Source organism: Aotus nancymaae, unplaced genomic scaffold (assembly GCF_030222135.1).
Source record: "Aotus nancymaae isolate 86718 unplaced genomic scaffold, 86718_ANA_hifiasm-v0.15.2.pri h1tg000102l, whole genome shotgun sequence".
Taxonomy (NCBI): Eukaryota; Metazoa; Chordata; class Mammalia; order Primates; family Aotidae; genus Aotus; species Aotus nancymaae.
In genome coordinates this window covers 191,532-209,665 of record NW_026988517.1, presented here as the reverse complement: position 1 = coordinate 209,665, position 18,134 = coordinate 191,532, and the positions used below count along the sequence as shown (strand labels likewise).

Here is an 18,134-nt window from a genome sequence, read left to right as displayed (position 1 = left end):
ATTAACCAGGTGGAAAAGATGTCTCTCTCTCTTTTTTTTTTTTTTTTTTTAAGAAACAGGGTCTCACCATGTTGCCCAGGTTGATCTTGAACTCCTGACCTCAGGTGATCCACCTGCCTCGGCCTCTGAAAGTGCTAGGATACTGGCGTAAGCCACCATGCCCAGCCAAAATGTCTCTTTTCTAAAGTGCCTTTCAGTTATTTTGCCCATTCCTTTAGTCAAATTGATAGTATTTCTTATTAATTTGTAGCAGTACCTTGTTTATTTTGCACATGAGTCTTGTTGGATACATGTATTGAAAATCTTTTTCTCCAGTCTGTGGTCATCTTTTCTCTATATTAATGTTTATCTTTTGTTGAACGGAAGTTCTTGATTTTAATGAAACCAAATTTATTAGCCTCATCTTGTATGGTGCTTTTGTGTTTCGTTGAAGAAATCTTTCCTCCCTCACCTGGGTATGGGGGCTCACACCTGTAATCTCAGCACTTTGGGAGACTGAGGCAGATGGATCACTTGAGACCAGGATTTCAAGACCTGCCTGGGCAACAGAGTGAGACTTCACCTTTACAAAGAAAAAAATAAATAATAAAGAAATCTTTATCTTCCCCAAAGACATGAGGCTAGTCCCCTTTGTTTTCTACTAGGAGGATCATAGCTTTAGTCTTTAGTTAAATCTGTCATATCCATTTCGTTAATCTTTGTGTTAGGTGAGAGTAAGTGTCAGATTCATTTTTTTCTAATATAGATACCCAATTGACCCAGCAACCACTTTTTGAAAGGTTCATCATTTACAAATTAAACCTTGGTGTTGCCTTTGTCATAAGTCATGTGACCACATGTATGAGATTTTTTCTAGGCATTTTTGTCTTCCATTGGTCTGTCCATCCATCCTTATGTCAATAAAGGATAGACTTTCAGGCCGGGCGTGGTGGCTCATGCCTGTAATCCCAGCACTTTGAGAGGCCAAGGAGGGCAGATCACAAGGTTAGGAGATCGAGACCATCGTGGCCAACACGGTGAAGCCCCGTGTTTACTAAATACACAAAAAATTAGCTGGGTATGGTGGTGCATGCCTGTAGTCCCAGCTACTCAGGAGGCTGAGGCAAGAGAATCACTTGAGCATGGGAGGCAGAGGTTGCAGTGAGCCGAGATCACGCCACTGTACTACAGCCTGGTGACAGAGGAAGACTCCATCTGAACAACAACAAAAAAAAGGCAGACTTTTTCAGAGGTGTATTTAGGCACAACAATGGGGGAGGGGCCTCTGGACCTCCAGACCCTGTAGAGGGGGTGAAACCCACACCCTAGATTAATCAGATCAGCAAGGCCCCCTCCTCCATCAGGACAACCACAGCAGGGCTCCGTCTTATTCACCCTCTGGCACAGCTCCATCCTCTTCACACTCTGGCTTTCCATTTTCTGTGGCTCTGGCCTCTGCATCTTACCTTGTGTGTGTGTGTGTGTTGCTTGTGCATTTCTAAAAGCTCAGCTGTGCATTTGAAGACAGGGATGATGTATTTTATCAGCTGTCCTGGATATTTTGAAGCAGAAGACTTTTCATTTGGTCTAATCTGCTACTTTGTTGGAAATGGAAAATACCAACTTCAAGAAAAAGGGGAAACTTACCAGCAGAGAGCTGAAGACACCACAGTATTCCCTAAATGATGTTTAGAAACAGAAGAGAAGATGATACCTTTGATTAATCTCTGGCTGTCCAGAAACCTCTGTCTTGATGTTTATCAAAGAATCACAGAAGTCCTGGTTGGACATGGGCATCCTCTCTGATTCTGATGAGGTTCTAAGATGCCATGACAGCCCAGGAGGTACCTGCAACAAGCTGCCCTCTCAGTGGGCATGGCCTGAATGTCACAGAGCCTCCCTTCCTGTCATGTTTTCATAGTATCTATTCTGAATGTGGTTTTTAGTCTCTCACATTTGCCCCTCTCCTTTAGAAATAGATTCAGAAGGAATCCATGGTTGTTTGGATAAGCCTTCAATCCGGGGGTTTATGTAAACTTTGAGATAAAAATTTCTGTGTTAAAGCTCATGTGGACTTCAGTGTGCAATAATATTCCTCAGCAGAGTGCGGTGGCTCACACCTCTAATCCCAGCACTTTGGGAGGCTGAGATGGGAGGATCACTTGAGCTCGAGATTTCAAGACAGGCCTGAGGGCAACATAGTGAGACCCCATCTCTACAATATACACAAAAAATGAGCTGGGTGTGGTGGTGCACACCTGTGGTCCTAGCTACTCAGGAGGCTGAGGTGGGGGGACAGCTTGAGCCCAGGAAGTCGAGGCTGCAGTGAGCTGAGATGTCACTGCACTCCAGCCGGGGTGAGACCGTGAGGCCCTATCTAAAAAAAAAAAAATAGTTAAAAAAATATATTGCTCTTCATTTGTAAAACTGGTGGTCCTAAGGAGCTAGGAAGCGCTGTGATGATAGAGTTAGTGCACCTGTTTGAGTCCCTGTCCTGCCATTACTCATGATGAGAAAACCCATATTTAAAGCCACCTCAAAGGACACCCAGGTGTCTTTTTCAGAGGGCTTTAGTATTACACTGTTGCTTTCTTTTTCTTTCTAAACTGTACCTTGGAGGAAGAAGCAATGCTCCTCCTCTCAGCTGACTCATTTTGCTTAACCCTGGAACATTATCTTAGTCTCCAGCACTCTCACATTGCAGAGAAAAAATCTTGCGTCATTCTCTCTGACCCCCTCGGCAAGTCTCCTCTTCACATTCACAAGAAGAAAAGAGGAATGCCAGCAGGGAAGCTGTGTCCCGTGGCTTCCACTGTGGCCTTAGAGAGAGGGGGGAGTAGCACTCCCCTGCATCCACACCTTTCTTCCCAGAAATAGGGCTAATTCACACATTCTGCTAAGGTTGCTTTCTGCTAAGCTTTTCATGGGTTACCCCTAAACATCAAATTCTAGCCCCCCTCCCTCTGTGTTTTGAACAACGAGCAGCCAAGCACACGTGTCTCCAGGGACACTCGTATCTGCAGACAGCTCGTGAGGCCAGGAGGCGGGGGTGGGGCTGACCCTCCAGTGAGGCTGACCTAGAACTGCTGGGAAAGACCCACTTGGAAGGCTAACTCCACCCACATGACATGATCGGTGCCAAAGGGGGAATGCGGAAAGTCAGTGCCACCTCCTTTGTGCGGTCCTGGGTGGTGTCATAAAAAAGACGTGTGCTTTGGGGCCAGAGAGATGAGTCTCTAAAGCCAGAGGGCAGGGCCTGGCTGAGCACCCATGACACTCCCAAGCACCTTTTGTGTCCTTCTGCCTGAAAGCTCCAAGGGCAAAGGCCCAGACACAGTGGCTGGAGCAAGGGCAGCTCCCAAATGAGCAGTCTGAATTGTGAAGTTTCTAGTCCTGCTGGGTGTCACAAACTCACCCCCTTCTCTGTTGCTAGGGTTTCAGGGTAGGCAGAATGGCCCCAAAGATACCCCAGTCCACAGAGTCTGTGAATACTCAGTATTATATGGCAACAAGGACTTCGCAGGTGTACTCAAGGGTTAGGATTTCAAATGGGGAGATCACCATGGACCATCCAGGTTAAATTAGTTCAATCTAACCCAGTGAGCTTTAGCAGAAAATTTTCTGTGGCTGGGGGCAGGAGAGATGAGTCAAGAGGGGGAGGGGGTATCAGAGATTCAGAATGCCACCTGGAATCTAATACCATGTGAGACATTTGTGTTGCACCCAGACTTTCAAAACAAGATTCCAGCTATCCTTCTGTGTTACCCTCCCAGGAATACCAGAAAGAAAGGGAGGGAGAATTGTCCATCCAGTTCTAATGAGGAGCCCCAGGAAGACAGAAGTTGTGGTTTGCCTATAGCAGCTTTTCTCATTAGTAGGAAGTACTACCCATATGGGGTCGGACTCCAAACACACAGCTCTCAGCCCAGGAACCTTCCAGAGACCACCACAGGAAGGAGGTGTAAAATGTCAGCCTGTCTATTCACCTTTCTGTAGATGGTAAAGATGGTTCCGATGGAGGCCAGGCAGTCAATATTGGAAGATCCATCCAGTGGGTCAAAGCAGACCACATATTTCCCCTAAATCAGAGAGGGAAGCACCAGCTGGTCAGCACATCTTCCCATGAGCACGATTGCTCTATGTCAGGGCTGGGCATGGCAGAGGACACGACATTGAAAAGAGACTGAGAACCACAGCATATCCTTATCAAAAAACACCATAACTTATGGAGGGCAGGGCACCAGCTTACACACAAATACTCCTCTGAGTTTTGTATCCATCTCACCTGTCCAATACGAAGACCAGAAGATAAAGTGGGTGAGGTCTTGAGAGACCCATGTCCCCCACACCCACCCACTCTGCTGTCACAGACAGTTCCAGCCATGAAGGGAAGTCCCCAGATCCTTTTCATAGCCCGAGGTGTTCAAAGTCCTGAGAGGCCCTTAGTGATGGAGACTGGAGCCCACAGGCCAATTAAACACTGGTAATGCCACTTCAAGTGAAATGAGGGTCATTTCTCCCTCCACTTGAATTACTTTTCCTTACTTTTCAGTGAGTATTGGCCAAGCTTTGTTTCTGTTTTTTTTCCTTGCTCTGCCGGAGGAGAAAAAAAAGTTAGATAATCTGTAAACTTGGAAATTCCCTGACATTGCTATAATAATCCAATTTTCAAAAAATAATCCAATTTAGCCCATTCATGCAGGCATGCATGCATTCAGTAGATTCATGTTGAGCTTCCAGCATACGCTGGGAACTGTTCAAGGCCTGGGGTTTGTTTCTGCAGGGCAGCGATCCTGGCAGCAAGACTGGACTTCCTGGCACTGACATTCCAGTGGGAGAACAGACAGGCAGCACGCAGGTCAGCACGAACACAAGCAGGCTGTGGCACGTGCCCTAAGGAAAACCCACACAGGCTGGGGGCTGGAGAGCCATAGGGGGTCACATTGGACAACAGGCCTGACTAGAATTAAGGAATGAAGACACACATAGAGACCTAGAGAGCGGAACTGGGTTTTTTTCTTGTTGTGTTGTGTTGTGTCATGTTGTGTTGTGTCATGTTGTGTTGTTTTGAGACAGTCTCACTCTGTTGCCCAGGATGGAGTGCAGTGGTATAGTCACAGCTCACTGCAGCCTAGAGATCCTGAGCTCAAGCAATCCTCCTACCTCAGCCTCCCAAAGCACTGGGATTGCAGGCATGAGCCACTGCATCCATACTAGAGAGGAGAATTTTAGGCAGAGAGATCAGCAGGTGTGGAGTATTCAAGAAGTGGCTGGGGCCGGCTGCAGTGGCTCATGCCTGTAATCCCAGTACTTTGGGAGGCCAAGGCAGGCGGATCACTTCAGGCCAGGAGTTCGAGACCAGCCTGGCCAACATGGTGAAACACTGTCTCTACTAAAAATACAAAAATTAGCCCAGTGCAGTGGTGCATGCCTGTAATCCTAGCTACTTGGGAGGCTGACGTGGGAGAATCACTTGAAACTGGGAGGCGGAGGTTACAGTGAGCCAAGATTGCACCATTGCACTCCAGCCTGGGCAACAGAGCAAGACTCCATCTCAAAATAAATAAATAAATAAGAGCTGGCATGAAGACCTACATGGCTCAGGCCTGTCAGAGAAGCAATGGTTGATGAGTAGATTAGACTGGAGAGAGGAACGAGGCTCATATCAGCTGAAACTGAAAGCTGGGAGTAACAGGTCTGATGTAGCTTCAATTACATGAGACAAGCATGAAGGTGCCTTACATGGTTCCTGGCATAGAGCAGAGGTTAAATACATTTGTCTTTATCTTATTTTCTATTCCTCTAGCTAATCACAAAGAAATGGCCTCTTGTCCCCAATCCCCAGTGTGTAAAACAAGGGCAAATAGCCCCAGCTCTATTTACTGTGTTGCAGCTGAATTGAACCTTGTGGCCATCAGCAAACCCCTGTGTAGAATAAGCTGCGTGTGAACCCATAGCGAATGCAGACCCTCCCAGCCATGCCTCACACACTGACCTCACCGCCCTATGAGGCAGAAGCACAGGAGGCTTGTGGCTTCGTTTCTGGACCAGTATAACAGCTTGTCAGGCACAAAGAAATCTCTGCTGAAACCGTAACCCCTTGCAAAGTGTGGGCCGGGGGCGGGGGTGGAGATGAGAAGGAGGGTGTATAGCACAGCTCTTCCTTGGACCCCTGGAATCCACAAGGTTAAGCCCCCCAGAATGTGGTACTTGTTACTGATAAATTGAACAACCATGAACAAGTGCCCACCGAGGCGGTTCCGACATCATTCTGAACTATTTCCTGACACACTGTCCTCCTGCGGAGCCTTCTTTCACTAGACGGCACAAGATTTCCAACTAGAGTTATGCAATCCTTTGTTTCCAGAAAACAAATGTTAAGAAACAGAGGAGGGCCGGGAGTGGTGGCTCATGCCGGTAATCCCAGCACTTTGGGAGTCTGAGGCAGGTGGATCACGAGGTCAAGAGATCGACAACATGGTGAAACCCTATCTCTACTAAAAATACAAAAAATTAGCTGGGTTTGGTGGCACGTGCCTGTAATCCCAGCTACTCAGGAGGCTGAGGCAGGAGAATTGCCTGAACCCAGGATGCAGAGGTTGTGGTGAGCCGAGATTGCGCCATTGCACTCCAGCCTGGGTAAGAAGAGCGAAACTCTGCCTCAAAAAAAAGAAACAGAGGAAAACCCAGGAATGAAAGAACAGCAAGGCAGCTTATTCCCGGCTCAGTACCACCATCTACTGGCGAGCCCGGGCACCGCAGCCCCAGAACGCACCCTCTTCTCCTTGTCGGTGATGATGGCCTCCTTATTCTCTTCTGAGACCAGGACGCAGGTGCTGTAGGAGGATTGGAGCATGTTGATCACCAGGGAATTGGATAGCAGATCCAGATCCTTCACCTTGTCTCCCGTCACGTTCACGCTTCCTGTGATTCCAAACCTCAGAAGACAAAAGGCTGAATGAAGTCACTAGGGGGTCTTAACTCCAGCAAAGAGCCCGGGACCCCAAAACTCCAGCAGTGCGTCCCCCTCTTGTTCTGTGCCTCTGGAGTCTCCAAGTCACACGTGCAGAAGAAGGTGACTATGCCTCGCAGTGTGCCTCTCAGCCCTGCCTCCCTCACACCTTGGAGTCGTCATATTTTCTTAGCCTCCCAATGAGATCACCCAGGATTCAGTTTCACTAAAACACAAACCCACACTCAGAACGGGGAGGTGGAGCAGATGGGGAGCTCATCCGATCAGACCCATTGCTGTAACTGAGGACTCCAAAAGTAAAGGGCCGTGGCCTCCAGCCCTGGAATTTCAAGTCTTTGTGGATTCTCCTCACACAGTGCCCTACTGGGATGAATTAAAATTGCCCTGTGCTAGCTTGGTGTTACTTGAGCTGAGAAGGAATTTGGGGGGCAGACGTAACTTATTTCATTTGCTTCTTCACTGCAATCCTAAGCAATGTAAGAGAGTGCTACTATGAGAATTCTATGTAGGTCGGGTGTGGGGGCTCATGCCTGTAATCTTAGCACTGTGGGAGGCAGGGCTCGGTTGAGCCCATGAGTTTGAGACCAGTCTGGGCAACAGAGTGAGACCCCCCATCTATACAAAAAAGTACAAAAATTAGCTGGATGTGGTGGCATGCGCCTGTAGTCCCAGCCACTCAGGAGACTGAGATGAAAGGATCACCAAAGCCTGGGGAGGTGGAAGTTGCAGTGAGCAGTGATCATGCCACTGCACTCCAGCCTGGGTGATGGAGTAAGACCTCAAAAAAAATTGTATCTAGAGGCTTTGGGTTTTAGAGTATTCATATGAAAATGGCTCCCCACTTTCACCCTCACTCCTTCAGGAGGTTCTCAACACAGCAGCAGGAGGGGTCCTCCTAAAGTGCCCTCCAGTCTCACCCAGAGGCAAAATCCAAGTCCCCAAGTGGGTGTCAGGTGCTACCATGGAATCTCTGTGCCCGGGATGGCATGACTGCCTGTCCTTCTTGTCCTCACTGGGCCAGCCCCAGCCTCTGAATCCTCCAAGGCACACACCTGCCTTGTGACTGACTGCCCAGTGACCCTGCCACTCCCACTTAGGATACTTTTTCTCAAGAGCCACTTGTCAGCCATCCCAGTCAAGCCTGGGCTTGAGGATTCTCTCAGTGGTGCCTTCTCTGGAGGTCTATCCAGAGTGGCATCACCTGGTCCCCGACATCTTACTTGATGCATTTTCTCCTCTGCTCTGACCACCATCTAGCTCCCGTTCATTGTCTGTGAGCTCTACAGTGGCAGGGATCTTTTTTCCATCTTGGGGGAAGCCATATCCGTTGTGTGTCCACCCTGCCCCACTGCAGTGAGGCTGAGCCACCCAGCCTCCCTCTCACATTCCAACAGCTACAGACACCCTGGGCAAGCACCCAGCGAGGCGCTCCAGTCCTCACCTTGATTAATGATGTTCCCACCACAGCAGTGCTCTCTACTCAGCTTTCTTCCCGCTCTTCCTCCTTTGCCTCTCTGGGATGCCTCCCTGGTCCTCTCACATGTGCCCCACGCACCAGGCACACCCGATCATTCCTCTGCAGTGCTCACCATGCTCACAGACCAGCTTCCTGCTGTATAACCTGCTTGCAGAGGGCAGGGCCTGTCCTTCTGTCTGTTTCTGCAGTGTCCAGACCCACAGCACATACTCTATGTCTCTTCACTGAGTAATGAGGAAAGGATGGCAAAAAAGGAATTTCCCTTCCCTCCCAATGTGAATGCCATCAATTTGCAGAAGGAAATCTCAGGTGGTTCTAACAAGCAGCCAAGGTTGAGAACTGATCTACCTTAAGCCAGGGACAAACTCATTTCCCACCCTCTTCCCTGAATGGCACCACCGCCTCACCCTCCAACACCACCCCCCACTCATGGGACATCATCTGGTGTCTGAAGAACCATGATATGGGCAATCAGCTGCCTTGGAAAACACTCCTGGCAGCCTCACCCCAAAGACTGTGCCTACTGGTCAAAACAAAAGCAAACAACAGCAGCCACAAAACTGGGTTGACTGCATCTGAATTTCAGGGGACCACAAATGCAGGCTCTGGTGTGATACGGAATCTGGGTTCACTTGCTGCTGGAGAATGAAGAGCCAGGGCCCAGGCCTGCAATGGGCAGAGCTAAGAAATAGGCTCTGTGCTGTACTTTGCAAATCCCCTCTGATCCATCTAACCACACCCCTCAGCCACCCCCTGCACCCTCCCTCCAGGTGCTGGGCAGCATCCCTCCACCTGGAAAGAATGGAAACTCCCCAGCAGATGTGAGTCCTCAGCAGTAGCATCACCTGAGATGATGGGTGAAGGGGGCTCTTTAGCCCATAGGACAATATCTTGCAGAGTTCTGACTGGCACTAAAGCTCACTGACAGTCTCTAAAGGAGTGTGCCATGAGAAAGCCAGGGAGAGGCTCCAGGCGGGCAGGCCAGCCTCTCTTCTTCCCGTAAAGAGAAAAAGAAAGAGAAGGGGAAAAGGAGACTCTCATAACTTTTCAATTGCATTCACGGAGGCTGTGCTAGAAATATCTCCCCAAAAGGAGCCAGGGGCTTGATGTCCCCTGCCTGAGGTGGTGGTGGGAGTGTGAGACAGGCCACACACAGCCTGGCTCCTGCAGGATGGATGACCACCCTTTCCCTCCCTGAGAAGTAATGTCTTTTAAAAATAAAATAATCCACCTGGGGAGTTGGGGAGAGATAGCATGGGAAGAAATGCCAGATATAGGTGACGGGGAGGAAGGCAGCAAATCACACTGCCATGTGTGTACCTATGCAACAATCTTGCATGTTCTTCACAGGTACCCCAAAACCTAAAATGCAATAAAAAAATAAAATAAAATAAAATAATCTGAGTATCTTCTTAGAAAGAAAGAATTTCTAGCCACCAGGCTTCTGCTGATGCCTCCCTGGGTGTCTCTTACACAGGGGCCAGAGAAGGATGCTATCTGAGTTGGCAGATTATGGGGTCCCAGCTGGGATACGGGGTCCCTGCTAGCCCCAGAACTCTGCTTCAGCCATCCCAAAGCGGATCCTTGATGCGGGACTTCCACGGGCTGCACCTGCCACCTAGTGGTCATCAGCAGCTCAGACACAGGCAAATCTGGTCTGGGCTTGGAGCCGCGGTAGTGACAGGCACTGGCTTGGATTACTGGGCAGGCACAGTTGAAGCCATCATCCATGAACTTGCTAACCCTGCAACAACTCTAAGAGTTAGGGGTGCTAGTTTCCTCTCCATTTCACAAATGGGTATCTGAGGTCCCAGCGAGAGTAAATCACTGCCCATTTTCACATGGTAGAACCTGCCAAGTTTATAAGCACCTCAATTATCCCACTCCTAGGGCCATTTTATCTCTTTGCTCAACTGCCACAAAGAGTTTTGCAGCAGATAAGCAAGACCACGGCAGCCACTGCCTGGTCAAGATCCCTGCACAGAGCGGGAGCCTGATTTGTGTGGGTGACTCATCATCCTGAGGTGGGCTCAGGCCACCGTGCTAAGTATAGCAGGGCCCACACGGGGAGAGGCAAAGTCCCTGTCTGCCATCACTCAGCAGGGCTGCCACCCACAGGGGCAGGACAGGGACCTGCTGCTCTCACATTCTGGAAGACACTTAAATGCAGAGCATGGCTGTTATTGCCAAATGAGGTAAAAACACAGCAGAGGCATCCACACACAGGAAAAAGCAAGCATACTGCATCCTTAACCTGGGTCCTGATATTGGGGCAACTCCCCCCCATATACATACAGCCTGCAGTGATCTTGATGATTACATCTTGTAATCTAATGCTATCACTGTTTGTGTTAAAAGCACTAAATTGTTCAGAATAAATATTTTAAATGATTTGACTTTGTTAGCTCTTCATTTTGAGTCTCTCTCATCCCTAAAATACGTGTTCCTTCAGTTCCTGAGAGGACCGCCCCTGGAATTACTACAAAGAAAAGGGAAGCCCAAAGAAAGCTGGGTTCTTTTTATCACAGGCTTAAACTGGATACTGAGCTGGGACCATCAGCACTGTAATGTGAACTTCGCCTCATCCGTGCTTGGATAAAGCACCAAAGAGAGCCCCATGGAAGAAACCTCTGTGCTCTCCATCCAGGACCAGCACCTCCCAGCTTCCTGCACACCAGTGGAGGTGAAGATAAAGAAAGAGTCACCACACAAGAACAGAAAATCAAACACCACATGTTCTCACTCATAGGCAGGTGTTGAACAATGAGAACACATGGGCACAGGGAGGGGAGCATCACACACTGGGGTCTGTCGAGGGAAATAGGGGAGGGACAGTGGGGAGTGGGAAGTTGGGGAAAGATAGCATGGGGAGAAATGCCAGATATAGGTGACAGGGAGGAAGGCAGCAAATCACACCGCCACGTGTGTACCTATGCAGCAATCTTGCATGTTCTTCACATGTACCCCAAAACCTAGAATGCAATTAAAATAAATAATAATAAAAGGAAAGAGTCACAGAGAAGAAATAAAACACATAACCAGCAAAACACTCCTTTAGATGATGAGAGAGCAGATATAGGAAGGGACCCTACCAAGCTTCCTATGTCATGGATCATTCCCAGCTCCTAACATACTGGCAGAGGTTATGACAATAAAACACTCATATCTGCAAAAGACATAAAGAGATGTTCCAGGTCATCCCTCTACTTTGTGCCAGTGAGACTCTCTCTTGTGCAAATATAAGTCATTATAACATGATGCATGTTTTAATTCAACAAGCCACTGCACTTGGTATCTTATAATAACTGGAAAAATTATATGTATATTTCTCCATAGCATGTTTTTGTTCCTTTCTCGAAACAAGTCAAAGTCCCCTTTATCAGAGCACACATGGTAGAAACTTGAAATGCAGTTTCCAACTAGGGCACACAGTGCCAATAGGCTCTGGACCCCAGCTCCCACACCCCAGCTTGGGCCTGGGGTACTCTGTGCCCCATGCCTGCTCCCCAGGACTCACAGGTGGGCCAGGCCGGCCTTGTGCATGGCCGAGGAGATGGCTTTGATGGCCGTCAGCATGGAGTTCAGCAGCTGGGTGAGCTCCCCCATCCCTTTGGCCTGACGCCCCTTTTCCATTACGTAGCGGGTCAGGGTGAGCATGTCAGTTTTGAAGGGGCTTCTGTCCATCATTGTGGCTGGAATGCTTCAAATCCTTTTCTCCCAGCAGGAAACCTTGCTTATCTCTGAGAGCTGCGGCTCTGCAGTGTGGAAGCCAATAAGAAACCTGTGTTGGCCCTGCCAGGACCTCTAAGGGAAAGGGCCCAAAACACATAACTGAAACACCTGCTGGAGGCCTTAAGGAACTCCCTCTGGCCTCAGGGACTGTGGCAGCTGCCAGGGAGCCACTACAGTCTGTAAATAGGATGGGCTGCCCAGAAATGCAGAGCTGCTTTCTCCTGGTGACCACCCCCTTTCAAGATACCAAGAAGCCACCATTTAGGCACAGATGGGAGGTGAGAAATCCAGCTGATTAAAAAAATGATACATAAAACCCTTTTATTCCAGGCTCCAAAGGTTTCTTCACATACAGTGACTGCAGAGCCTGCCTCTCCCAAGGGCAGAGGGGGCAGATTGGCAGGTACCTTATCTGGGACATAGGTCACATAGTAAAATAATGGCAACTGGAGAATCCCTTTAGCCAGGGTTTGGAATGAGTTTGGAAAGAATGCTTTTCATTCCCAGTAAGCATGTATGACCATAGGATAGTCAGAGGGCACATCCAGACCTGGAAGAAAACTATCATATTCCCAGCACAGTGCCTGGCACCAGTGTTATTTTGTCAATATCTCTGGATGCCCACTTTTATAACAAAAAGTGCTTATTATAAAGGAAACACTAAAGAAGTGTATAAGGAAAAAAGTCACCACCAGCCCATGCTCCCATCCCACTCTCCAGAAATCACTACTGCTAGGGCTGGTGATGGTCTGTGCCTCTGGGAGGCATGGGTGGGTGTGTGTATGGTGGTGGAAGCACACTTTCTCTAGGGCCAGGCATACCTGGCTCTGCATCCCACACTAGCTATCTGTTGGTTGCATGATTTGGGAAAGTTATTAAACCCCTTGGAACCTCAGTTGTCTCACTCGTAAATAAGGATAACCATAAAGCATCCACCTTCTAGAGTGACTGCAATGAGATGCGCCTGGTGTGGTACCTGCTCCATTATTGCCCTTCCAGGCTTTCAATGTGCACACAACTATTGTGCAATCACATGTAATCTCATTTCACGCAACAGTAGACCATGCACATTTCTCTGAAGGTTTTTTCCCCTGACAGTTATGTCAATTACAATGTGTTCAGCTGCAAGTCACAGAACACCCAGAGCAATTTACACATGGGGGGTTATTTCCTCAAAGACCATGACTGCACTAGGTGGTGGTGACTGGCATGTGCTCAGCTGTTTGTGGCTCTGCCAGGACCCCCCTCTGCCTCGTCTCTGCCATCCTTGGTCTGTAGGATTGTGCCCCTTGCTTGGCATCCTGTGGGCACAAAATGTCACTGCAGTTCTGAACATCTAGCCCACATTGAAGATGCAAACAAGGGAGCAAGAGCAGCTCTGACCACATCAGTTCCCTTTTATCAGGAAAGAACAATTTCCCTGGACCCCATCCTCCCACCCACGTAGACGTCCCTGTGCACAGCGTCGGCCAGATCAGGGTCACTGGTGATGCCTGCAGCAGGAGCTGGGTGCTGGCATCGGATCAACCAAACTGGTCAAAAAGGGCAACCAAGCAGCTTAGATGGGCATTGGTGCTCCCAATTTATGTGGAAACTTTCAGATAAAACTGAGATCTACCAGTAGATCATAATATGCAGGTTTAAGATCTCAAACACAGATATGTTATTTATCTTTTTTAGTTCCAGAAAGCAAATATGTCCACGTCATATGTCCAAGGCTGGTCCATGGCTGACCTGCTGCGGCAGCACACCGAGCGGCTGGTGGCGGAGTACCTGGAGTACTGCTCCCGGGAGCCTGGCACCCCCGAGTCGCCGCCGTCCATGGCCGAGACCGCTGCGCTGCACGCCATGGCCGCCGGTGTATGGAAACTCTACCGGTCCTTCTTCTCCGCCTACCTCGGCTACCCTGGGAACCACGTTGAGCTGGTGGTGAGCATGGCGGAGGCCCTGCTCTCTGACAGTCCTGTCTCCACCTGGGGCATTGTGGTGATGCTCCTGGCCTTTGCGGGGATGCTGCTAGAGAGGGGGCTGCCGGTGACCACCCGGTGGAAGAAGTGTGGCTTCCAGTCGTGGCTGAAGGAGCCGGAGGGTGACGTCGCCCGCCCGGGACTGCAGGTGCCTGGTGGCCTTGCTGAGCTCGTGGCTCGTGGGGCAGCACCGTGCCTGGCTGGAGGCTCAGGGTGGCTAGGATGGCTTCTGTTACTTCTTCAGGACCTCCTCTTCGCTAGCATTATGGAGAAAACTGCTGGTCCAGGTTTTCCTGTCACAGTTGTTAACAGCAGCATTCATCTACTTCTGGACGTGATAATTAGGAGTTTTAACATTTTTAACCCACTTCTACCTGCCCAACTGTGACCAACTAAGTGACTGAGGGGTGAGCGTGAGAACTGAGAGAAAGCACTGTCCTCCCACCCCAGATGTTTTTACCTGAATGCATACAAGGAGTCCTAAGGTGATGATTTGGCCAGTGTTTTAACTTGTGACAAGTACTCACGTGTGAGGACAAGAATGCAGATGGCTCTTCCTTGAGAATCGAGGAGTCTAACACCCCATTATGCCAAAGAATCTCAGAAGAAACTGCATTCCATTAAATGGGAAATAGGGTGCTATTTGCTGAAACTTGGATAAGACTGAATGTGAACTTCTCATCTCCACAACTTCATGTGCTGCTGACTCATTTTAATTTTGGTCACAGCTGGGGCAACACAAGCCCCAAAGCAGAAAAAGTCCCAGTTTAACAAGGAATGCCACCTTAAAATCATTTGTAAGGAATTCTTTGAGACCAAATCCTTTGAAATCTAATTCCTGGGACTTCTAGGTTTTTATAGTTAACATATTAATTAATAAATTTTTAACGTCAAAGTTTTAATAAATTTACATCTTAAAAATAAAAAAAATAAAAAATAAAAAGAAGTCCAAGTTAGCACACAAAGGTTTGCTGCACTGCAGTTTAGTTAAGCTTGCTCTTCAAATAATTCTACAATAAGCACCTTACATTTGGACAGGTGTTTGCGTATGATAAACCCCAGAAAAGGAAATGCTATGTGACTGTGTTCTAATTTTTTCAGGGGAGGTCTATTTTTATTTACAAGGAATATGCCACCTCCTAATAAAACAAATATAGGATTCCATCCCCCTTTTTGTGATTTTCATTCAGGATGAATGGAGAGAGGCAGACACCTCTATTCCAGTGTGTGGCACACATAATCCATTCAATTATTTGATTCAGTGGTGCTATTTTTACAGATGAGGAAACTAGGGCTCCCTAGGGAAAGCACAGCTACTAGCTGGAATCTCCGCCAAGGCTACCTGAAACCAGTATTCATTCAATTTTTTTTTTTTTTTTTGGAAATAGCATCTCACTCTGTCACCCAGGCTGGAGTGCAGTGGCGTGATCTCAGTTCACTGCAACCTCCACCTCCTGGGTTTAAGCAATTCTCCTGCCTCAGCATACCAAGTAGCTGGGATTACAGGCATACACCTCCATGCCCCACTAATTTTTTGTATTTTAGTAGACACAGGGTTTCACCATGTTGCCCAGGCTGGTCTTGAACTCTTGAGCTCAGGCAATCCACCCACCTCAGCCTTCCAAAGTGCTGGGATTACAGGCATGAACCACCACACCTGGCCATGTTCATTCTCGTATGTGGTACTTTCCCTCATTCTAGGATGCTCCTCCTCCCTAGATGACTGAGCACCACACATGACAATGCACATACACCTGTTAACACAATTAGAACATAGAGTACGACATGAGCTTAGAACCAAATTTTAACAAGACAGATCACTAGGTGTAACAAAACAAGAATGTCTGTCTGGTTCAAACCAGAGTGTTGCTAAATCTATACCCAAAGGAAAGAAGGCTGGGCCAGGAATCAAAGACCTGGTATATGGCCTTAGGGCCCAGCCACAGCCCATGCACTCAGTGAAACTAGCACATGTCATTTGCGACCCCTCTGGGACTCAGATGCCTCAATTTAGAAATAAGATTTGGCCAGGCAAAGTGGCTCACCCCTGTAATCCCAGCACTTTGGGAGGCTGAGGCAGGGGGATCACTTGAGCTCAGGAATTCAAGACCAGCCTGGCCAACATAGAGAAACCCTGTCTCTATAAGAAATAGAAAAATTAGCCAGTGTGGTGGTGTGCACCTGTGGTCCCAGCTACTCAGGAGGCTGAAGTGGGATGATCACTTGAACCTGGGAGGCAGAGGTTGCAGTAAGCCAAGATGGCACCACTGCACTGCACCCTGGGTGACATCAAGGCTCTAACTTAAAAAAAAAGGGGGGGGGATTAGACCTCATGATCCCTAACTGTATTATTTTCACTTAGTTTTGAAAACACACATTATCACTGCTTCCAAGGATTTCCTAATCCAAATGAAAAGTGGTTGCCTTCATCATTCAGAACAATACTGTCACGTTGGGAAATACACTGGGAGACAGTTATCAGCAAGACAGACTTCTGCAACGGCTTCACTTCTGCCAGTTGCTAAGGGTGAGGCAAAGACACGGCTGTCATTTCTAGTTCATGTTTTTTCTGGAAGGTGCTACAATGCAGACATAGTAATCAGTCCAACTTCCCTAATGGAAGCTGGAGAAAGGGCCATTCCAGTGTGTTTTACTCTGTTTGTTCCTGTTTAATGAAAGACTCATCTAACTAAAGATGCTATTTTGTATTAATCCGTTCACCCCGACACTCAGTATCAGTTTAATAATAATAATAAGCTAATAACAGTAGCTATCCTCTTTTTGGTAAGAACATTTTAATTTTGATATCATGAGGATCAAACTTGGAAAACTCTTTTCCTTTCCCAAGAGCTTCTGGGAATTGTGAAAACAGCAGAGCTTACCTTGATCCAAGCACGTCATGTTGCCAATAACAAATAAGCTTTGCCTTTCACATGGGGAGAGCAGAGATGATTCCCTTGATAGAATTATAAAAAGAGAATGGCTGGATCTTCCAAGTTCCAGGCCGGTAAATGACCTCAGGGTGAAGATGGAGGCCTGGTTGATTGGTTTTCAGGTTTCCTTTTGAAGCTAACATTGTTATCCGATTAAGAGGGTTTCCCCTGTGATGTTGCAAAACAATGCTGAGAATGTATATTGACACAAAAACACATACACAAATATTAACAGCAGCTCTAGTTAAACTGGGAACTGCAAACACCCAAAGGCTCAACATTGAATGGGTGAACACACTGGGAGAGCCACAAAATGGAAAACTATTAAATGACACACAAACACTAGTGCCATGTGGGGCACTTAGGCGAGGCTCAGAGGCACCGAGCTGAGTGACAGCAGCAGCCTCCAGTGAGTATCTACAGTTTGATTCCATTTGTAGAGGACTCTCCAGAATGCAAACCTGTGGGGACAGAGAACTCTCAGCAGCTGCCACAGGAATAGGGGTACAGGGAGGGGACAGGACAAGGGGGTCTCACATGATAGAACAGTTCTAGATCCCAATTATAGTCAGAATCCCAATTTCAAATTTTGCAAACTGAAATTCTGTACCCATTAAACAAGAACTTCCCATCCCCCTCTAGTCCCTGGCACCTGCCATTCTGCTCTCCATCTCTACGAATTTGGCTACCCTAGGCCCCTTATAGAAGTGAAACATACACTACCTGTCCTGCTGCCACTGGCCTATTTCACTCAGCACGATGTCCTCACCATCCCCACGTGCTGTGGCGTGGGTCAGAGTCCCCTCCTCTCTCAGGCTCAACAGTGCTCCATGATATGGACACACGACAGTCTGTTTATCCATTCCTCCTCATGGCCACGTGGGCTGCCTCCACCTCAGGGCTAGTGTGATAATGCTGCCATGAGTGCAGTGTGCAAACATCTGTTCAAGGCCCTGCTTTTGATTCACTTGGGGATGTGTCCAGAAGCAGACCTGCAGGAAAATATGGTAATTCCATGTCTAATTTCCAGAGGAACTGCTACACCATTTTCCTCGGTGGCCATGCCATTTCAC

General features: G+C 48.1%; 1 protein-coding gene and 1 pseudogene across 1 annotated transcript in view; one reads left to right on the top strand and one right to left on the bottom strand.

The window, feature by feature from the left end:
* The window catches only part of LOC135272002 (fructose-1,6-bisphosphatase isozyme 2-like), a 30,110-nt gene extending 17,994 nt beyond the window's left edge, over nt 1–12,116 (bottom strand). Inside the window, exons 1-3 of the mRNA XM_064370131.1 lie at nt 11,947–12,116; nt 6,755–6,917; nt 3,966–4,058 (exon numbers count right to left, since the gene is read on the bottom strand). Coding sequence (XP_064226201.1) covers nt 3,966–4,058; nt 6,755–6,917; nt 11,947–12,116 — 426 coding nt within the window. The remainder of the gene's footprint in view (nt 1–3,965; nt 4,059–6,754; nt 6,918–11,946) is intronic.
* Nucleotides 12,117–13,886: 1,770 nt separating this feature from the next.
* On the top strand, nt 13,887–14,466 carry LOC110569514 (bcl-2-like protein 10; annotated as a pseudogene).
* Nucleotides 14,467–18,134: the final 3,668 nt, after the last annotated feature.